Source organism: Phacochoerus africanus, chromosome 2, assembly GCF_016906955.1.
Source record: "Phacochoerus africanus isolate WHEZ1 chromosome 2, ROS_Pafr_v1, whole genome shotgun sequence".
NCBI classification, from domain to species: domain Eukaryota; kingdom Metazoa; phylum Chordata; class Mammalia; order Artiodactyla; family Suidae; genus Phacochoerus; species Phacochoerus africanus.
In genome coordinates this window covers 197,463,867-197,488,128 of record NC_062545.1, presented here as the reverse complement: position 1 = coordinate 197,488,128, position 24,262 = coordinate 197,463,867, and the positions used below count along the sequence as shown (strand labels likewise).

Genomic DNA, 24,262 nt, shown 5'->3' with positions numbered 1-24,262 from the left:
ATACAGGACTGGTACTGTGCTCACCCATATCATTGCCAGCTGGCTTCAAGTGCTCTCTACTTAGCATCAGTGCCATCTGTGGGGAAAGACATTGGCTTTATGGGGTGAAAAAAAATGCTACAAGTACCTCTATGTTCTGTGTTTCCAATTTATAATTCATATCAATCATTTGCATCAATCAATCACTTTTTTTTGTGCAGTTCCCTTTGAAGAATCTGCATACCACACTTGAATCTAAGCAGAGTGTGGCTATCACTCTCATGACCTCAAGTTTTCTAAGTTTAAATAGGAATCTTTTTTTGTTTGTTTGCTTTTTAGAGCCTCACCCGTGGCACATGGAGGTTCCTAGGCTAGGGGTCCAATCGGAGCAACAGCTGCTGGCCTACACCACAGCCACAACAATGAGGGATCTGAGCCACGTCTGTGACCTACACCACAGCTCCCGGCAATGCCAGATCCTTAAACCACTGAGAGAGGCCAGGGATTGAGCCCACAACCTCATGGTTCCTAGTCAGATTCATTTCTGCTGTACCGCAATGGGAACTCCTAAATAGGAATCTTTCCTTAAATCACAATAGGAGTGCAGGAACATTTTGCAGGTATTGATAATTACGCATTGCCCAGAAGTTACAAAAAGCAACACATTTCTGATACTGCTAGGCATCCCCAGTAATACAGACCTATTTCAGCTGTTAAGTTTTAATTTTAGAATATTTCTAAAAATTACTTGTTCACATTTAATTAAAAAACAAAACAGGGCTGTTATGGTCTAAATGTTTCCTACCTGTTTCCCAAGCTAATTCATATATTGAAGCCCTAGCCCCTCGTGTGGCTGACCTTAAATTTGGGGCCTCCAAGGAAGTGATCAAAGTTAAATGAAGTTGTAAGGGGAGGTCCCTGGTCCATCAGTAGCCTTATAAACAGAGACACCACAGAATTCATTCTCTTTCCCCACACGTATGCACAAGAAAAGGTCATGGGAGGACATAGCAAGAAGGCAGCCATTTGCAACCCAGAGAGAGAGTTCTCACTATCCATCAACTCTGCCACAAGTTGATCTTGGACTCCTCCCTCCAGACTGTAACAAAATATATTTCTGTTTAACCACTCACTCTGTGTTATTTTGTTATGGCTATCTGAGAAGACTAACACAGGGAGTAAGTGAATAATTGTTGAGGTGTCCCAGATTAGCCAGTGTCTTGAATAATATGGTAAAGGGAGTATCAACTAGGAGTAGGTCAAGTCTCTAGGGCAACAATAGAGGCACTTCTTTGTGACTATAGCTAAAGGGCAAGTTTCAGTTTGGCATCATTTTGGATCAATGTCCGATGGGCTCCACACCATGAACAAGCTTCAAGCAATGAGCCATTATAACACCCATGAAATGTTGCCACCAGAGGTGCTCCTTAGGGACTCAGTGCTCAGTTTAGTCACAGAGGTATGCTCTGTCTGGCACATACAAAAATTCCAAACTCCTCGGAATTTAGGAAAGTAAAGGCTTAGCATAAGCCATAGCCACTCTTACCAGTCAGAGTCTTGAAATTCAACTTCTCAGATACCAGCCAATTGCCCACTTTATAAGCAGATATTTCAAAGTCTAGCAATCATACCTACTGAGTTATCTCTTTTTCCACAAACAGTAAACATGGCTGTATATCGGGAGGCACAATGAGCAGAAGTGTAACAATTACTTTTAAAGTATAATAAGAATTCTTCAAGATTTAGATGTCACCTGTGCTGGATGTGCTGTATGCCTTCTCAGACCTGTACCTGAGGGCTGGTCCTGGTTCTCAAGTTAATAAAATACCATTTAGTTATTGGAGGAAATGGCATCTTAAATTAGTAAATAAATCCATAAATAACATCAGCAAGTCAACCTTCCTCAGTTGCTCTCTCATGACTTTTCTTTCTTTCTTTTTCTTTTTTTTCTTTTTTTTTTTAGTTCCCAGGCTAGCAGTTGAATCAGAGCTACAGCTGCTGTCCTACTCCACAGCCACAGCAACTTGGGATCCGAGCTGTGTCTGCGACCCACACCACAGCTCATGGCAACACCAGATCCTTAACCACTGAGCAGGGCCAGGGGGTCAAACCCACATCCCCATGGATAATAATCGGATTCATATACACTGTGCCACAATGGGAACTTCCTCCCATGCCTTTTCTGAACATGTTTAAACTTACTGGAAACTACGGACTTGTCTTCTTCTTATTGAAAAATTTAAGGAGTTCCTGTTGTGGCTCAGTGAGTTGGGAACCTGACATAGTCTCTATGAGGATGTGGGTTTTATCTCTGGCCTTGCACAGCAGGTTAAGGATCTGGTGTTGCCACAAGCTGTGGCATAGGTCAAAAATACAGCTCAGATCCAGTAAATTTCCATATACCACAGGTGCAGCTGTTGAAAGAAAGAAAGAAAGAAAGAAAGAAAGAAAGAAAGAAAGAAAGAAAGAAAGAAAGAAAGAAAGAAAGAAAGAAAGAAAGAGGGAGAGAGAGAAAGAGGGAGAGAGAGAGAGAGGAAGGAAGGGAGGAAGGAAGGAAGGAAGGAAAAAAGAAAGAAAAAAGTATATACCAACCAGTCCTTTAGCTCAACTTACTATAACTGCTGACTCTCATACAGGTGAGAGAGCAGTTTAACTGCCAACAGTCTGCTAAAGTCTATGGAAAATGCTTCATTCCAGAAGAGTTTCTTTAAATGCACAAAATAAAATATATAGTATTGCTAAAGAACGTATTCTATTGAAATTCAGTTTTGCAAACATTGAAATTAATTCACAAGATAGTCATCTCTGTACTTTTTTATTAGCACAACAACATCTAGCAGCAGGTCTAACAACTATCATAATTATTAAGTACTGATGCATGTAAACATTTCAGGATGTCTCCAACAAAAACAAGATGATATGAAGATATCTATCGGAGTTCCCGTTGTGGCGCAGTGGTTAACGAATCCGACTAGGAACCATGAGGTTGCGGGTTCGGTCCCTGCCCTTGCTCAGTGAGTTAACGATCCAGCGTTGCTGTGAGCTGTGGTGTAGATTGCAGACTCAGCTCGGATCCCGCGTTGCTGTGGCTCTGGCATAGCTGGTGGCTACAGCTCCGATTTGACCCCTAGCCTGGGAACCTCCATATGCCACGGCAGAGGCCCAAGAAATGGCAAAAAAGACAAAAAAAAAATGGTTAAGAAAATATCTATAATTTCTTTGGGTACTTCTAATAATACGCAGTTTGTTATCATACTTTATAGTTGAAAAAAGCTAAATCCCACTTATAAATCAAAGAAAATTATGATGTAATAATCTTTCTCATCCAAATTTACAGGATCCAGCAAAAATTTCAGGCTTCAGGAGATCAGGGGTTCATTACATCTTTCCATTCAGTTCACAAACCGTTGATCAAGAACAAGCAGATCTGTTTGCTTGACTATAGTGTTTCAGAAGACAAAGTGAATTAGTTACCAAACTCATGTGATTTCACGTAAAAAGTCATACTTCTGGCTTCTCTGGAAAAAAGAAATCATTCAGACCAGGTAGCACCAGGTTGGCATTCCAAGGCAGTGTACCACTAGGCTGAGCAGCAGTTGCCCCTTCTACACAAGGTGTGAATTCTCCAGGCTTCACAGCCACATGAGCCTTGCCTCACTCACTTGTGTTACCTACCTCGCTTCTATAGCCATCTTTTTTCTTGTTTTGTTTGTTTTGTCTGTTTCAATTTTGGTTTTGTATGTAGTCACCTCTTATGCATGGCACTTTCCATTCCATGATAACTCTCCAGCTGAGGGGCAATTAGTAGAGATTTTCTTTCTAATAAAGGGGTAGAATTCCATTTGCATCCCCTTTGTCATCCCTACCTAACTGTTAGTCCTCTGCTCTCAGCTACTGACACACAAAGGCCAGTAAGAAGCCATCTGTTTTTGTAAATAAAGTTTCACAACTATGCTCATTTGTTTACATATTATCTTTGGCTGCTGCTATGGACTCAATTGTGTCATCCCTCCCCCCCAAATTCATATACTGAAGTCCTCATTCCCCAATATGATGATATATGAAGAAACAATTTGGGGGGATAATTAGGCTTAGATGAGGTCATGAGGGTCATCAGGATAAAATCAGTGCCTTTATAAGAAGAGACACTGGAAAGATTACTTTTCCTCTCTCTCTCTTTCTCCCCAACTCCAATGTGAGGGCACAGCAGAAGGCAGAAATCTCCAAATCAGAAAGAAAAGAGCTCTTTTTAGGGAATCAAACTGATTAGCATCTTGATCTTGGTTTTACCAACCTCCAGAACTGTGAGAAATAAATTTGCACTGTTTAAGCCATTCAGTCTATGGTGTTTTGTAATGGCATCCAGAGTTAAGACAGCTAATATTATGCTACAACAGAGAGGTTGAATAGCTGAAACAGAAATGATATGACCCTTAAATTCTAAAATATCCACCTGGTGGGTTACTGGGTTAAGGAATCTGGCATTGTCACTGCTGTGGCTCAGGTCACTGCTGTGGTGCGGGTTCGATTCCTGGCCTGGGTACTTTTGCACGCCATGGATGTGTCCAAAAAATAAAAATAAAATAATAAAATATCTACTACCTGGTTCTTGCCAGAAAAAGTTTGCCAACGCCTGCGGTAGTTTTTGGATGAAATTACCACTTATAGTTCTAGAAATTTTATGGAGAGGGACCTCAGGATGGTTAGTAGGAGCTCTATTTGCATAACAAACATCTTATTTCTCCCTGATGGAGATGGAGGCAAGCACCTAAAGCCTTATCGCATTCCTCCTACTGAAGACACTGAGAATTACACACTATACAAAACTTCCCAGTGAGCCACCATATGTGCTCACATGCCAGAGCTGAAATCTATGACAGAGAAAAATCTGGGTTCCGAATGCCCCCACCACTCAGTAGGAACATGCCCTTGATTAATGGTTATGATAGCTAGGAGGCGTTAATAGCTAGGAGGCGTTATTCCAAGGACATAATCTTCATTTTACAGTTCTCAACCAATGTTCACTGCAAGAATGTTTAAAGTAGTACCGATAAGAACAAAATAGATTTTACTAATAACTCAATGGGGGAATGCAGCTAAAGTAACCAAATGAATGAGAAATGCAATACTTTATTGAGAATGTGTTTGTGGACCAGCATTGCAGGAAAAGAAAAATGCCAGCTATTTGCACAAACCAAAGAAACATAGTCTAAAGAATATGGGTTTTAGAATCAGACAGAGTTGGATTCAAATCTAGGCTCTGACCCATATTTTACTTGGCAACTAGCTGTCTCACTCTCAGATCCTCGACCTCCTTATCAATGAAGTGGCGATTACACTGTCTTGTTTGGAGGTTGCTGATACTTAATAAGATTAATTATTATATATAAAATATGTTGAAGTGTATGTCTCTAAAAGAGGCTCTCTGAATGGCAGTTATTCTCATGAAACATTGGAGGATATTTTTCTCAGTTTCTCTTCTTTATGAGAATACTTTCATTCCAAAAATAAAGTGACATTTATTAGCAACACACCTGAACGTATATTCAAATTAACATGACTATCCATCAATTGTAGAAGTGCAGGAAATATTTTTAAACAAACAAACATGGAGTTCCCCATGTGGCTCAGTGGAAACAAATCTGACTAGCATCCATGAGAATGCAGGTTCAGTCCCTGGCCTCATTCAGAGGGATAAGGATCCAGCGTTTCTATGAGCTGTGGTGTAGCACAGACGAGGCTTGGATCTCATGTTGCTGTGGCAATGGCTGTGGTGTAGGCCAGTGGCTACAGCTCCGATTCGACCCCTAGCTTGGGAATTTCCATATGCTGCAGGCACAGCCCTCAAAAGACAAAACAAACAAACCTGACACATGTTATAACAAGGAATGGGTTATAAAGGGAAGAATCTATTTGATATTACTTCAACACCAGCACCTACAGAGACAGGCACAACATTCCTGGGTTCCATCAAAAAACAGCACACATTTTCTCTCTCTCTAACCTATCAGAGACAGGCACACTGGTGTATGCACTCAGCTCTCACAACCAATGTGCGTGTGTGTGTGTGTGCGCGCGCGCACATATGCGTGTGATGTACATCTTCTCAGGTGTGTGAAAGAGAAAAAGAGATTATGGAGCTTTGTGATGAATCAATATTGAAGAACCAAAATTTATTTTCTACCAGTGAATTGTTTTAGTTATCCATCTTTGAGACCTTGCATTGCAAATGTATCACTTGGTTATTTAATATTAATCTCTATAGGCCTGAGTGTCCTCCAACATTTTGAAGGGAAAATAGCTGCCCTTTTCTTTTCACAAGCATATTATAAACATCAGATGAGATAGTGTAAAAACAAACAAGCTTTGAAGAGGACAGTGACAAATAATAACTGACCTGAGGACTGTAAGAACAGATACAGATTTTGGTAAACTTGCAGTACGTGGGAAAATATATATTGGGAAGACAATAAAATATGGGTTTAAGGTATCCACAGACTGCCATGTAGAAGAAGAATTTGTCACTGGAGAAAGTAGAGCACAGACCAAAGGAGTCATATTTCTGTGCATTATTAAATGGGACTCCAAGCTCCCTAATGAATTAGCTACTGCCCTGTTTAGTTCCTATGTGGCACATTTATCATTACCTTAACTCTCAATTACTTGTACAAATATATTTCACATATTTGCATTTCACATAATATTTGCACTTGGCTGTCACCTCCTTGAGCATAGGGACTGTGTATTTATGCTCTCTATAGCTCTTTGCATTTTGTCTTACAGGTTGTAGATGCTCAGTAAGTATTTGTTAATAAAATATAAACTGAAACAGCTATTCAAATATAAATCAAGTGTTGTGTCACTGGTACAAATATGACTCCTGAAGTCTTATCATCTCTTAGAACCCTGGGTAGAGAATGACATTGATTTGCTTATGCTCATTTCTATCTTACTCCCGTATAGATGCTAATTTGTCTCCTGGATTGATTTTTTTTTCTCCATGTTAACTACTAGGAAGATTCTGTTTAAGGAGTTACAGAAGGGAAGGCTTGTTATTTCAAAATACTTCACCAGAGACAGGCAATCATCTTAGATGAAATTCCTTAAGTGCAGTTATCCAAACATCTATTACATTCTTGGCAATGAAAGAGCCTTTGCCAATGTCCAATGACCTATAAATCAGAGCTAGGAGAATTCTTTATGCAAATTAAATTATGCCACACTCATCAATGAAGAAGAAAACAGCAATGAAGATTAAATTTGCAGCAGTAGTGCAAAGTAAAGGATTCCTGTTTCTATTTGTAGGATACATCAGCATGGTTAATTATTTTTTGAGGTAGTGTGCTTTGACAGAATTAATGGAGAATGAGCTTTATGAATTGATTATTAAAGGAGAAGGAAGGTTTAAAGAGAATCAGGAATATAAAGTAGACAACCAGTTTGATTACCCTTACCAGCTTTAAAAGTTCCACCTGATAAAGTAAGAGACACTGACATTAATTTTACAGCAATATTAAAAACTTCAAGAATTAACTAATTATATTAGAGTACAATTTGTTTCTCCTCAAGTCTGTTTTGCATTTAAATGATAATGATTCATGTCTTTACCCATGTACTCAGGATTTTTTCCCCTCTTTAAAAAGTAAACAAAATATAAATAAATGAAAAGAAAATGATGTCACTTTACATTGATGGGAATGTACTACTACAGAATGAAATCAGTTTACCACTCCTTAACCAATAGGGTATAAGGTATTAACCCTCTAGGTATTAATAAAGGGAAGTGGATCCAGGCAACATACCCGTTTCCTTAGATTGCAAGTAAGAGTGAGATTCCTCGAGAACGAGTTTGCAAAAGCTGTATAAAAGTCCAGGACTTTAAGCAAGGCTTCTCGCTTTATGATGTGGAGGTCACAGTATGTCAGTGCTCGGACGTTGGCACACGCATGAGCAAGGGTGGTTTCCTTCCAGAAGATGTCTCCAAACACATCCCCTTTTCCTGGAAAATAGTATAAGATATGTATAAATATATACACACATACATGTATGTACATATTCAAGTATCTACACTAGTTTTTATCCAAGTCACTATTTTTTATTGTTTCATATGTGATATTGATTGCCTAACATAATTTAAAGTCTGAGTGTATAACCTCATCTATATATATATATTTATAGCAATGTACAACACTTTCATACAATACGTAAAGTAATGTTACCTTAAATTCACTTTTTGTTGGAAATCTGGAGTGCCATGAGTAAACAAAATCTAACAGAGAAGCCAACAACCTCATTTTAAGAGTTTCATTATCTTCTGCCACCTTAACTTTTCCCGTTCTGGCTAGAAGGAGCAAAGGTGACTTCTTAGTTTCATCCCCTCTTCTGCTCCTTCTAGTAGAAATGACAGTACAACACAATCTACAAGGATCTGCCGTTAACAGCCTTTATAAAGCCGAAACTGATTTGAGATACATAAAATATATATTATTCAGCAACCAAGTCTCATGCTCCAGGGAAACCAAAACTCAGCAGGACTTAATCCCCAAAGATGCCCTACCCTCTCAACCAAGCTTAAGTTTATGCAGGGTTTCAGGGCCCAGTGCCAGAGTTCCAGTCCGCAATCACAGAGCCCATGGAGGGAAGCTGGGTAAAATATGAAGACTTAGATTTGCTATGCCATAAACAGTTCCATAAAGAGTTTTATACTCTAGTCAAATACAGGTGTCTTTTTAAAATTCTATAATTTCAGAACACAGAAATCAACTATTCACTTCAGAGCAACATCCACTGGTGACCCGAAATCAACAGTTCACCACCCTCAGTACTTCATTGTCCAAACAAAGAGAAATGAGGAAGCTTCAGAGATTAAGTACTGAATGGCTTTCTACAAAGACAGTTCCATTAACTCCCCTGACTGAAGGATTCTCAGCTGCACTCTGTTCTTCTGTGGGAAAGGAAAAGCTTTAAAATGAAAAAAATGGGAGTATGTCCAGGTGGAAGAAAAAAAAATCCTATAGCCACATTACCAAAGACTTATTCTTTTTGTACTTTATCCAGAGAAATGAGCAAATATCTGCTCTCACCAGGAAGACTAAAGTCAGAACAGACAGGAAGAAAGAAAGAAGAAATATACCTTATAACACTTCAACTACCAGAGAGAAAAGAGCATATAACCTTTAGGAATGTACTATAAGGAGTAAGAGAAAGAGACAGTGAGACAGAGAGAGAGAGAGAGGTTTAGGGTGAGTGAGTGAGATTATGGATTCCTGCTCACTGCACACAGCAGTCTAGAAATCCTTAGAGAACCAGGAGGTACTCTGCGATGGAAAGAGAAAACATGTATATTACTGAGGACGTGGCTAAAACTATCCTGTGATCAAATGATCAGCATAAAGTAACCCAAATGGCTACTTAATAAATCTTGGGTAATATCATTTGTTTCTAGACTCTCCCCAAATTCCTTTGAGTTAGTGATCCTGATGAACAACCTGCCTGATAGCCATATATTTGTCCAAGAAAGAATAATTAGAGACCTGAAAGCCAAATAAGGTGTTTGGTAACCTAGAGACCTCAGCTATAGAAATTTAAAAGATAAACTCTACCTTCTCTTACACTGATGAATTTCATCAGTCCATAAATGGTAAGTAATTCCAACTATAGGTATTTATTTTAATTGCATTATCAGAAATACCAAATTTACTTATAAAAATGTTCACTGAAGTGATATTTATAACAGCCAAAAAAGGTAGAAACAAGGTAAATATGAATGATTAAATACATAAATGAATAAAGTATGCAACATTATACAGCCACTAAATATTATAAAATTTTAATAAGTGGTAGGGAAACATTCACATTATGTAAAATAATAAAAGCAGGATATCAAATCATACATATAGTATGATCTCACACAAAAAACGAGTGCATCAAATAGGTTTTCTCTCATTATGGGATAACAGATGGGTTTCATTTTGCCTTATAATTTTGTGTATTATTTTTTAAACAGAAGAGATAAACAACCATTATATTACCATAGTCACTGGTGCTATGGAAATTACAGGGCTTTTAAAAGGCTGTTTTGATCTTCTTGTTCCTTTTCCTCTATGGTCATTCTTACTCTTTCCTACACTGGGATTTTTCTTGAAGAGATAGAAAAAGGATTACATTCATTTCTGTAACCTTTTCTCAAGTTATCATTTACAATAAAATCTCTGACCTATTTATAAGTGTGCATGACTTTTCAACTATTTGATTTTCATACCACAATAATAATCAATGTCTTTGACTCAGTAATTTCACTTCTGCGAATCAATCAAAAGGTTTAGGAACAAACACACATAATATTCACTGTCATGCTATTAGTCATAATTTCAGATTTTCAGAAATAAATATGTATCTATCCATATATCAAGTATCAATTCATACAGAATTAAAACTAATTTTCGAAATAACATGCTGTGGAGTTCCCATTGTGGCTCAGCTGTTAACGAACCCAAATAGCATCCATGAGGATGCAGGTTCGATCCCTGGCCCCCTGCAGTGCATTAAGGATCTGGCGTTGCTGTGAGCTGTGGTGTAGGTTGCAGACACGGCTTGGATCCCACGTTGCTGTGGCTGTGGAGTAGGCTGGCAGCTACAGCTCCAACTGAACCCCTAGCCTAGGAACCTCCACATGCGGTGGATGTGACCCTAAAAAGACAAAAAAAAGAAAAGAAATAACATGCAAAAATGCAAATCTTATAGTGTTAAATGAAAAAATAAAAATAAAAAATAACATAGTTATAGCTATAATAAAGTACATGAAAATGAAACTGAAACTACAAGACAGAATTTTCAATTAAAAGTCTACTATTTCTTATGTTCTAAAAGAAAAATAATCTAGATAGAACCAAAATATATTGTATTTTATTATTCTGTGTTATTCTATATGTTATAAATTATTATTAATTTGTCAATTGTTAATAAATTTTCTTAAAAATCAAAAGGAATACAAAACGAAAAGAAACTATTACAGCAATTGTTTTTAATTGATGTGCTTATTGTTTTCTTTCTTTCTACATTTTGTTTTCCACATTTTTGTCTAATGAATCTAACTTTTATTTTAAAATAGCCAATTATTTTCACAGATGTCTTTCTTCATACTTTTTAATAAAATTGAATTAATATAATATGTATACAAATCTATGATATACTAAATAAATATTCATTGATTGATAAATGCTTCATCAATAGCTAAAAGATACTCAATATATACATTAATTTCCCCTTGCCAATATAGACCATTTTAAATTGTGAAGGCATTCAACTTTCTGTTATTTTTTATTTTATCTGATAAAATGAAAAATTTTGTCATATTTCTATCAAAAAATTTTTTAACTTTTAATATTTAGAATTTTTTAGAGCAGTTTCAGACTTTTTGCTTTGCTCAAAACAATTTCACCCCAGCTCTGATTTGAGAAAATATAAACATCCAGGCATAATCCTCCAGTCTAACCTAATCCACTCTCCTGAGTAGCTGGACTGCCTGTTATTACTGCAGCAGGGCTCAAGGAAGAGAGGATGTCTCATCCTCTTTACTTCCTCTCTCCAACAACTCATGGATATATATCTAGCACTACATACCATATTCATCATGAAAGGATTTCTGAGTAATATTGTTTATTCTGTCTTATTTGTATTTTGGAGTTCTCTTGTGGTACAGCTGGTTAAAGATACAGTGTTGTCACTGCAGCGGCTCAGGTCGCTGCTATGGAATGGATTCAGTCCCAGGCCAGGAACTTCCACATCCCATGGTTGTCCAAAAAAAAAAAGTATTTATCTTTTTTAGTGTCATGAGAAATAAAAAGCCTATGATGTGGAAAGAGTAGCATTTAATTAAAATATAAACTCATAAAGGCAGAGAATTTTCTCTTTTATCTACTCCCACTAACCCCAATGCCTATAACTATTCAAGGGCTCAACAAACATTTATTTTAAAAAATACATGAATGAGAAAAGGAGACAAAGAAACAGATAAACAAATACCATATCTGAGGCTCTACCACTAATGGTATGGCCTAAATCAAGTTGTCAAGCTACCTGAATGACTCTAAAGGCAATGAGATGGAAAAAGACTAATGTTTAAGATTTTTCTACATTTATAATCCTAATCAACTAAAACTCATCAAATTACAGTTCAAGATAATATTTGGTCTGCGTCAAAAAGAGAAAAAAAAAAGGAATTTAATCATTGTATAACTATAAACGTAATAAAATTCATTGAGTATTTTAAAAAATAATAATAAAAAAAAAGGACTTTAAAATCCAGAGCCTCAACAACTCCAAATCCCATTATGAGATTATGAGGCTGGAAAGTAACAGATAAGTTAACTGTCTAAACCAGCCCCTGCTTTTCTCCCTAAAAAATGTTGAGAAGCCTAGAAAAAATTGCTGAATAATTCTGCTCTCAAGATCAGAATTTACATTATATATAAGCAATATTAGTTATTTTATAATATATATTTCCATTAGGAGACACAGTATAGCCATTAGATATTAATCTAATCAACCATTTCAAAGTGTTTTCACTTTACCCAGTTTCTATATCACCTAATGGTCACTTATGGCACTTCGGGGAAGTTGGTCCTCCTGTAAATCAGTTAATTTACCAGCCACAGTGAATCTGACTAATATTCTTCTTCAGGAAATATTATACACATTTACACTGTAATCCACAGACATCACAGCTCCAGAAGACATGGAATTATTCACGGAATATCCAATACAGAAACACCCTTGTTTTCATCACAAAGATTCTGCACCCTTCCAGGACAGGAAAATCCTGTACATCTTCATGACTACAGAATATTTGAAGCTAGTTTTTAGGTCAGTTCCCATTGGATGCAGGTAGTTTTAGCCACAAACATTTTAGAGCTTGAGAAAACTAACCTCCCTGCAAAGCCTTAAAAATAGTAGAAAAGCTCACCCTCAACATGAAAGTTGTTGTTTGGTCTATTTATATTTTCTCAGTTCTTTGCATAAAGTCTCACAAAGTATTTCACTTCTAAACCACAGGAAATGGGGTTGTAAAACTGAATTAAATGTTAAAGATTCATAGAGTAGAACACTGGAAAATTTAAAGACAGAGACAGAGTTACAAAATAATTAAAGGAGAAATACAGACCATGATAAGCTTGGGGATTATGGTCCTCTGAGAGGCTGATTTTACAGAGTTTTGTTTTGTTCTTTATGTGAAACACATCATTTGGTAAGCTAATAACATAGATAAAATGAATTCATAAAAATTACCTCAGTTATTCATCAGTGAATATAACTCTAATACAGCCAATGAATACCTAAAAATACAGCATTTGAAGTTTACTTAGGTAATTTCCTGCGAGTATATGTGGAAGGGCAGAGACAGCTCTATTTAATGACTCTTCTATAGAATGGACATAATCCATGTGTTTACTTTGATTAGTCAGCCCTTCGCTGTAACTGATTGTTGTAGTTGGCTCATAAACTTTTTTATAAAGACATATACACAAAACTTCCCATTTAAAAATGAACAATACTATGAGTTTTTTTAATTATGGGATTTTAAATTGACTATTTACAAGCAGCAGTTGCCATGAGGTAACCTTTTAAATGCAAAGAACAGGAAGAACAAGATAATGAGCATTAAAATTTACAGATTATAGAGCTGCATTAGAATAGAATCTTTAAAACATTTAGAATTGGTGCCTGCCAATTTTCAGGGATTGATGTCCAAAGTCATTCTGCTAAAAAATATAATGGATACAAATTTGACACTTTTAGAGAAGCAAATAATTCTTATCTACCAAAAAAAAGTCACTGATTTTGCTTATGAATTCTTATTTACACAAAGAATGAGCTAAATAGCTCTCATTAAGTAAACATTACAAAAATGAATATCCTCATGGATAAATTAGGGAAAAAGGGTAGCTACCTTTGAGGAGATAAAAGATATGGTGATAAGCAGGCTAATGACCCTGAATTTGGCACTATAGTAGTGCTAAGAACAAACTGGTTATATACAGAAATTCAAACATGTACCCAAATCAAGAAAGGTAGTAGCATACTCTAAAAATGAAATCTAAGAAAAAGATGAAATTAAAAAGCAGTTACATCTTGAAATTCTTCTGTTTTCTTTTCCTAAGAAAGCATTTAGCATAGAAGCCTATTTCAATGGTCATATTATTACTGTCTTATAACTTCCACATCAGTGAAATGAGAGAAGTGATGGCTGCCCTATTCACCCTATTCAATAAGTACATCCAGCATCCTAATGTGAACACTGTGGGTAAGCTGAAACATGGGCTTTGTGCTGTGGCGGAATAGAGATATGTAGAAAATAGGAATCCTGCTCTCAAAAATTTTAATTTTATAATGAGAGACATCCCCAAAAGATGATAAAATAGGAAAAAATAAAATAACTACAATGGGATCAGTGTAAGCTAAGCACACAAGAAAAAAACGTGTTTAGAATTTAAGGGAATTTACCTCACAAGTAAGGTAGTGTTTGAGTTTGATCATAGGAGAAAAGCAGTATTTTTGTGAAAGGATAGCATGAGCTGCCCAGTGGATGTTGAACACTGTTAGCTCAATGCTGGAGACATAGATGGGACACAGAGATGGAAAATACAGCACCAGGGTGGGGGGGTGAATGCCATGCAGCAGTCTGCTTAATCCTATTTCAAAAAGGAAACCACTACAAATGCTTCAAGTAAAGAAAATCATGGCCTATCCAGTGCTTTCATAGCAGACTTAATTACAGAGTGAAGAGCAGCAAAGGAAGAACTGTTGGAAAACCATTTACGTTGTTGCGAGATACCTGTACTATATTTCACAGATTACAAATACATGACTTCGCCTTGCCTCACAGTAACCTCATTTAGGAGTTATGACCCTGACAACAAGATTTAAAAGCATAGAAAGATACAAAAGTTATGATGGTAGAAAACAAAAGCTCCATGATTTGCCTATTGATTTGAGTGAAGTAGAGGGAGCAACATATTGAAGATAATCCAGGAAAGAAATGTGAATCAAGAATTTCATCTCCAGTAAAACTGATTTTTAAGAATAAAGGACACAAGCTATATCACCAAAATAACTCAGGTAGTACTGTTCCCATGGATTTTTCCTATTATTGGTGAATATCCTTCAGACGAGCAAAATTCTAGAGAGACACTGACTTAAAGACTAATGGTGCACTAACTACAAAGTTACCTATAGAATGAAGACTAAAGGAAGGTGAAAAGGGAGAAGGTATATGATGCGATGGCTATATGTTCTGAAAATATAGAGACAATACAACTCCTAAAAATAATGATTGGTGGGAGAGAATGGGACAAGCATAGGCAAAAATCTTTTCATGTCTTTTCAGTAATCATATTGGTGGTGATGGTATTAGTATTATTATTCTGAGGTTGTAGTACTTGTAATGCGGCATAAGTCAATTGAACAACAATGCAACATTTTAATTCTACCATCCCCAGCATTCTCAATATGGAAGAAAGTAGTTAAAGACGAAATGTGGAAGTGGATAAATAAAGCTCTATTGCACTGAATTTTAGTTAAACATATCTGTATAAACTCATGAAAATGTTTATTTGTATACACACAGAGAGGTACAAACATACACACATAAAAATATTTTTCTTCTCATTTTGTTTATTAAATGGACCAAGAAACAATGACCAACCCAGTAGCAGTAGAGTTAGGACCAAGATTATTATCTTAAAATATTTTTCACAAAAACAAATTAGAACTTCTTGGAGAAATGGCTAATGGCTGACTCCAAGTGTGGGGCAGAATTATACAAGATGAGGATCTGGTCATACTACACAGCAAGGAAGTTATCAAAGACAATTATTGTGTCAAAAGGACACAGAGGCCAACTTGAAGAGACTCTGACTTGACAAAAATAGGACAACTTGCACTTCAATAATGGTAAAAACTGCAATGCGCTGAAATTTAGCATTTATTTAAATTTGTTGGCATATAATGACTTTTAAAAGAAACTATCTAGGTACCCTCAGAAGATAAGAAACCAATTAGTTACCTTAAAATTTGGTAAATAATGGAAAAGTATCAAGCATGTATATGGCCATTCCTATATGAATTTCATAGAACTATATGGTTGGAATTATTAATCTAAAACCTCTAACTCTTTTAATTGTAACTTTATATATTTATTTTATGTTTTGCCACACTCATGGCATATGGAAGTTCCAAGGCCAGGGATCAAATTCAAGCCACAGCTGTAACTTACACCACAGCTGAGGTAACACCAACCAGATTTTTAGCCCACTGTGCCACAGCAGGAACTCCCTGAATCTGTTTTTATTAGTTTGCAAATTAAAAAGTTCAGATAATTTTGATGTTCACCTACTCACCAATAACATCTCCCCCTCTCATACCAAAAGGAAGACTGAATTCTCCATGGCATCACCAGACAAGTAAATCAATACTTACAACTGACCGGTTTTGTTCTTCATAGTGACAAAACAAAACCCACTTCTTAAACTTGTAATTAGTTAATTTTTCAATTCCTTGAAGACAAAGGCATACTAGATGCTTTTTGAGAAAAGATTGATTAGGCTTGATTAGGGGAAGATGGGGTAGACAAGGAGAGTGGAGGCAAGACAGTGATATGTAGGTAGGTATAAGAAAGCTAGGAAAATGGGAATTCCCATTATGGCTCAGCAGTAATGAACCCGACTAGTATCCATGAGGATGTAGGTTCAGGGTTTGACCCCTGGCCCTGCTCAGTGGGTTAAGGATCTGGCATCGCCATGGGATGTGGTGTAAGTCACAGATGTGGCTTGGATCCCACATTGCTATGGCTGTGGTGTAGACCGGCAGCTGCAGCTCCAGCTCCGATTCAACTCCTAGCCAGAGAACTTCCACATGCCAGGGGTGTGGCCCTATAAGATTAAAAAAGAAAAAGAAAAAGAAAAAGAAAAAGAAAAGAAAAGAAAAGAAAAGAAAAGAAAAGAAAAGAAAAGAAAAGAAAAGAAAAGAAAAGAAAAGAAAAGAAAAGAAAAGGAAGGAAGGAAGGAAGAAAGAAAGAAAGAAAGAAAGAAAGAAAGAAAGAAAGAAAGAAAGAAAGAAAGAAAGAAAAGGAAATATAGGAAAATGAAGATGAAGCTTTCTGTATGTGGATGCCATGACCTCAGGGAAACAAATGAGCAATGAGTGAAGCTTAACAAGCAGCCCTATTCTGTCCAAAGACTGATGGCACTTAAGGGAAGAAAGGAGGGTTCAGCCTAAGAAAAGAACCAGACACATCTGGAGAAATAGGCCCACCTCTTCCTGGAAGAAACTGCTAAGATATTTCATCATTCTTTCAATCCTGCAGCAATCTTAAACACTTCATTTCCACATTAATCCTTCTAATTAGATGGACTCTGAACTCTTCCAAGACCAGATGAAAGACCCTAAAGCAGATCTTGAGATCCTCATTGAGATTTACACTCTGAGCCAGTTCTCACCAAACCTGCTTGGTAGTTTACTAGTCACTTGGAGGAGGACCATATTTGGACATATTTAGTAGCTGACTAACCACCTTATATTTGGGTAATGTTTGGTTTTCAGTAACATACTCTGATATGGTACTTACAGTTTTGTTAGAAAAATATTTTTTAATAAAAGGAAACATTAAAAAGAATATAGGCACTCTATTTTCTCTCAAGATTAAACCAACTGGTTGTATAATTTCAAAATTCTATTTTATTATTTTATTTTATTTTATTGGGTGCAGCATGCAGTGGTTTGATATGGGACCTTAATTCTCAGACCAGGGTGGAACCCAGGCTGTTGAGGTGAAAGCACCAAGTCCCAACCACTAGGCTACCAGGGAACTCTCCTCAAAATTCTATTTTTAAATTCCTCTTAAAGAAAGCATTACATTTGCAATGGGATGGTTAAGAGAATCGACATTAAGTCAGACAAGTGTGGGATCAAATCCTGTATCTACCACTTACTTACTAGCTGCAACCAGTAAATTGCCTGATACTGAAGAGCTTTGGTTTTCCATCTCTAAGATTAGCATAATAAGTATTTCTTCACAAAGTTAATTAGAAGGTTTGATATAATAAAGTTTAAAAATAATTAGTATTTAATAACCTTTCGTATTAATTTGTTTTTAAATTTTATTTTTGTTATAGTTAATTTATAGTGTTATGTCAATTTCTGCCATATAGCATGTGCTATAGAGCATAATGACCCAGTCATACATATAATAGTTATATATTCTTATCATAATCTTAATATAATTAATATAATATATAATATCTTATATATTCATATTATATATTCTTTTTCTCATACTATCATCCATCATGATCTAACCCAAATGATTGGATATAGCTCCCTGCACTGTATAGCAGGACCTCATTGCTTATTCATTCTACAAAACAGAAACAGACTCACGGACAGCTAGATGCAAACTATTGGTATTTAAATCAGATTTTCAAAGGGGTCTGAGGTGTACTTTTCAAAAGTTTTCATAGGAAATCTTAAAGTCAAAACATATCTATGGACTTTAAATTTTACTTAAGGAGAGGTGCTCAATTACTAACTACAAATATGATTTTTTCTTTCTCTAAGCCCTTTTTAACTCTTAAATGTTCATTTTCTAATACGATTAAATCTAATTTGTAGAACTATCCATTTCAATTGATGGCAAAAGTAATGTCACATCCAGGAATTAAAGCTAGATCTCCTTCTACAATATTCCTACTATAGTCAATGCCCAGGGTACAAGTTATATTCTTCCTTTCTACTATGGGTTCCTGATGGAAAACAAGAGTTTTGAGTGGCCTGAGATATTTAACACTTATCCCCTCTTATTCTCCTTGTTCCAAGTGCCCCATTAACAATAGGAAAATATTTTCTCAGTCCATACTAGTTCTATGCTAAGGCTAGAGCCTTAGGGAAATTAATTCTACTAAAATCATACAGACAAAAGAGAAAGAGAATAGTCAGTATCTCAAAATAAAACATAAAGAAAACAGCAACAGAATATATTTTTCATGGGTACCCAGAACTAGAACAATTATAAAAACAGCTTAATGGCAAAATAAAGTACTAGCTAACTTGGCTCATTGAACCTTTACAGAGAACCTGATTAAGAGGTCCTATCACAGGTGACAGAGAGACAAAAATGAGAAAGACATTTCAAGTATTCACAATGCAGTAGGAGTATAAACAAGAAAAAAATAAAAGTAGGAAGGACTAAGAACCCTGTATTGCATGCAGTGGAAACCCAAAATAGAGAAACGTGATCCAGACTAGGGCAATAAGAGAAAGAGTAAAAGAAGATAAAGAAGCAAGAGGAGGAGACAAGATGCTAAACAAAGAAGCAGTATATGCCATAGCTTCCAAGTGAGAGAGGACAAGATGATGCTCAGAAAACTTCTTGCAATTGAATGTGGAGAGAATAGAGCAGGGACAGGAAACAACACAAATCAGGCTAGAAATATGGACAAAGACAAAGACCTACATGGCATCACAGGCCATGCAAGGAGTTACATTTTATCCCTGAGGTGCTAAAAAGCCAATCCTAACAAGGAGACTGAAAAGATAATTTATATTTTAGAAAAATTATTGTGGTGGCAACAAAACATAGAATTCGAGGTTGAAGTTGATGACAGATTTTGAGCAGAATGGCCTTTCAGATGACAGCCAACACAACTCAGGACCAAAATTTTAAGAGCAGTGGTCATGAGAAGGGACACTGAAGATAGTATAAAGAGACACCAGGGGATGGAATGAACAAGACTTGGTTTTGGAGGATGGTAGGGAGAGGTTTTGAAACTTCCAGATTGTAAAGATTATATTTTATCCAAAAATCTTCAGGCTGAGGAATACTAAAGTATATAATTTAAACCATAGATAAATGATGTTATAATTACTACTTAGAAAGTTTAAAATGAGACAAGCATGCAATTATTTTTAAGCAAATAGCTGGTTTCCCCTTTATAAAAAGGTCTAAATTAACTAAGTCCATCATCATAATATGTAGAGCAAATCTACCTGTTTCACAGCACAGCATCTCAAAACACAAAATGTGAATGCAAAAGAAAATAATTTTCTGGGGCTCAGGAAAAGCCCTTTTAAGAATTTAAAGTGTGAAGCACTTGACTTCTAATAACAAGTACATGGGAAGAAATCTTAACCACAACACAGAGGTCACAAATACTCAAAATAGCAGAATATTATTCATTCACATCTCAGATTTTTTTTCCTTTGGGGAATAAAAATAAGCATATTTTGGATTTTGAGAAGAATCATTTATGTTTTCTTTGATAGTGCACAAATGTTTATAAGAAATGAACTGATTCTAAATAATTGATCTTAATTAAAATGAATTCAGGTATTAGAAATTATCTTTTATATATAATTAAGTTCATTTATTTCTATCTTTCCCTTCCTCATTTATGTCCCCTCCCTCTAACTCCATAACTACATCTAACTTCTCCATCTAAACTCTACATAAACAAGCATAGTTCTCTTGGGAATTTAAAGCCACAATTAAAAAGGACTTCCCACTGTGGCACTAAGGATTCGGTATTGCCACAGCTATGGTATAGGTCACAGCTGTAGCTTAGATTCAGTCCCTGGCCTGGGAATTTCCATATGCCATGGGTGTGGCAAAAAATAAAGTAAATAAAGTTACAACTGAAAGACTTAGACAGAGATTGTTTTGGAGTAATAATCCAACCATACGGTTCTAATAATCAGTGAACTCAAAAGAGGAAAAACAAAGTGTGAATTCAGCAAAAGAAATATCTTAGGAGTGTGGTCTATTGTTAGTGGGGAAATGCCATTTTTTTTTGGTCTCTAAAAGGTACAATACGCTTTGTCAAGACACTTAGAAGTAGCCTGGCTATTTTTGGCATATCAATAAATCTGTTCACATTAAGTAATTATAAGTTTAAAACCAAAAAGCAGGGAGATAGTAAAGGATATAAAATATTATGTATGCAACATGAAACTTAATTTTGAATTCTTTGTATTTCATAAAAAGTGGGAAGGTCAAAAGAAAAAAAAGATGGAGGTGTAAGAAGTGAAAGAACTTCAAATCAGAAAAAGACATGAACTGCAATTATCCTCATATGTTCTATTTAGAAAAACATCTTGAAGCCATCCTTCAGTGTTAAAAAAAGAAGGTATTTATTGACTACATTTTTTATCTTTTCATTAATTAGTTATGCTTCAGAACTTATTCATTAAACACCTTAACACTTCTGACACACTAAAGAATTATATACCTACCAAGAGACCGCTTAGAGGCAAGGATCCAAAAGAATGAACTGCTGGTTTTTAGATTCAGAGATTTTAATGAATTTTAAAGTAACCTCACTTCTCAACATTTCAACTGGCAAATAAATCAGTGTAAGAGAGAGCAAGTCCTACTTATTTCTCCTGTCAGACCAACTTGGACAAATTCTCATTTTTCTGAGGTATACTAAGATGGAGGAGGGGAGGTTTCTATCTGACCCTTACAAGGCAAAACATCATCAGACATGATGAAAAAAGGGCACATCTCAAAGCTAAAAGCCACAATTCAAAATGAAAATATAACAGTTATGAATACTTGTGCACCAGACAACGCAGCAAGCACTATAAAGTATAAACTACAGAAGATACATGGAGGTATAGATTAAACACAATAATAAGATCCTTTAACATGCCACTCTCAGTTCAAGGAGAGTTCAAGAGACAAAAAATAAGTAAAAAATGTTGAAGACTTAATCAACTTAATAAGGTAGAAAACCTAAAGATCTGTGTCAAACTTCACATGCTAATCACATGCTAATGCAACTTTTCATTAAGTCTGTATTTCAAAACTGGTCTACCAAAAAATGAGTGGTAAGAAGAAAAATAAGGGAAGTAGACAAAGGAATGCACAGCCAGCCAAATGTCAGAAGGGATGGCTGACAGGTTAACCTTTGCCCCTCTCCCTTTCCTAAAATATTGTTAAAGCATCTCGAGTGTTAAATATAAAACTAAATACATTTTTAAGTGTGAAAGAAAGTAGTTTTAGTTTAGAAAAGCCTGAAAACATGCATCCCCAGTGGAAACTACACTGAGAAGTCACAGGAGGGAGCTCGTGTAAGGATTGACAAGTCAAGAAGCTGGTTTCAGTGAAGGAAGGCCCTTCTGGCAGATTCCATGCCCTGCAGGCAAAGCACAGTTGGCAGCAGGCACTGGGCTTCAGCTGCCCCAATGGTGGAACCTGTAAACTGTAGGAACACAAGGGTTTATGCAGACATGGTAGACAAGCTCTTTGGGCATGTGATACAGTCCTCTTTCATCTGTGACATCACATCCCCTTCCCTGCAGAAAGTAACCATGAGGCCACACTCCTAGTCCTCAGCCTCCTCAGAATGCCTTCCTATAAAGCTGGATTGGCAGAGGGCACAACAAAGCCTGTCTCCATGACTACTTCATCATTGATCACCCAAACCACAGACCCCAGGAGGGCAGTGTCTTGCCCAGCACCAGGGCACCTAGGCAACGCTTTGGGCCCATGTGCAGCCTCTCCAGCGTCGTCATGCCTCCTCACCTTGCCCACTTACATCTGCCTTGAAAGATCACTTTGGCTCAAAACTTTAAAAAAAAAAAAACAAAAGTCTTCTGACATCCTTTTGGCTGAACTAATCTTTATTAGAGGCTCACAAAATAAGGAAAGAAAGATTGCCAGAGAATTGACTCTAATCAAGAGATGAAACATCACTGAATTGCATCTCTGAATTTTTGAGAAGGATAAGCAAAACGTACAGATTCAAAGAAATAAAATGTGACAGATATACAATAAGATTGGCCCAATACCCAGGGGGCCATGTGTTCATTTTTACTGTGTCACTGGGCAAAACCAGCTACCATTTTATTTTAAAATGAAAAGAAAATGCATTTTGTCTGTCTCACTGAGCAAATTATTCCAGCTTAGCAGACCCAGCCCAGAGGCACTGCACTTAGGGTTTTCCCCATCCATCTTCTTTTTTAAAAAAGCTACAAGGTGAAGCTGTAATGAAGAAAATGGGGCAAAGCAAATGACAATGAGGGCACAGCTGAGGTCATTTATCACAAAGCTGCTCTCTTTACTGTAATATATCTGATATCTATTCTCCCACCCACCATTGACATGAACACACAGGAAAAGAAAATACACCTGTTTGGGGCCTCAGTTTTATCCTCTCTTTAAGTAAACAGGAATGGTGGTAGTGTACATATATATTCCATTTTATCACAAAGGAGTGTTCTGGCAAAATGTGCACTTTGTATAAAGGATTACAGAACTCCTTTATACTCCAGGAAGCAAAGCAGAACAAGCGCCAAGCAATGTTAAACATGCCCAGAATGCTGGCTCTAAGTGTTGTATGAATTTTTCTTACCAAAAAAAAAAATGAAAAATAAAAAGTTTCTAAAAGAAATTTATGCATAAATGTAATATTATTACTAAACAGTTAAGGAAAGATTTACAGACAATAGTATTCAGTTATTTGCCACCCTGAATCATTTTCTATAACCCTTATAAAATCTATTGATCCTGTTTCCCTATGAAGAGTCATTATTTCTCAGTCCTCAATTCTGTATTTTTTCAAGTCATTGTGCGTTTTTGAAATCAGTCCCTTATTTTGGAGCTGGAGTTTGCTTTTGCAGTTTCTAAAATATATCAGTCAATCTCATAAGAATAAGTGGCATTCAAGCTATGGTAGGTTGACCTCAGTAGCTAAAAAATCCAATAGTTTAAAAATTGAGCTCATTTTTCATGAGACACAAGCCATGAAAAATGTGATCAAAAGGGAGTTGACATCCTGCAATTCTACTTATTTTACTTGAAAAAACACAAGGAATATTTCTCCTCTGACCTCATTTTTTCTTCCTTTTTTATCCATGTGGACTTCATGCTGCAGAAAATTTGAGCAGAAAATGATCTAAATTATCAGTTAGCAATTTTTTACCAAAATGAAATGTATAGTAAATTACTCTGTCCCCAAACATGTAATTTTTAAAAATTTTGTCACCCACATGTACCATCAATGCTTTCTTTTGTTAGTACAACTATCTACCAGGTCTCTGAGTCTTAGAACAAATGTATCATTAGCTGAATAATTTTCCTGGTTCATAAATTATAGACAGATTGAACCAGATTTAAAAACCTAAATTTACTTGCATTGTGATAATTCCAATATAATGGGTCAAATTCATTTGCTTCCTCATCACTTCCAGCTCACTACTTAGGTCCACTGCAAGGAGGCAGAAAGACGTA

At 36.2% G+C, this 24,262-nt stretch overlaps 1 protein-coding gene across 1 annotated transcript in view; it reads right to left on the bottom strand.

Moving 5' to 3' along the window:
• KCNH5 (potassium voltage-gated channel subfamily H member 5) overlaps nt 1-24,262 on the bottom strand; it is a 285,985-nt gene that overhangs the window by 48,757 nt on the left and 212,966 nt on the right. The window contains exon 10 of the mRNA XM_047769508.1: nt 7,782-7,978. Within this exon, the coding sequence (XP_047625464.1) occupies nt 7,782-7,978 (197 nt within the window). The remainder of the gene's footprint in view (nt 1-7,781; nt 7,979-24,262) is intronic.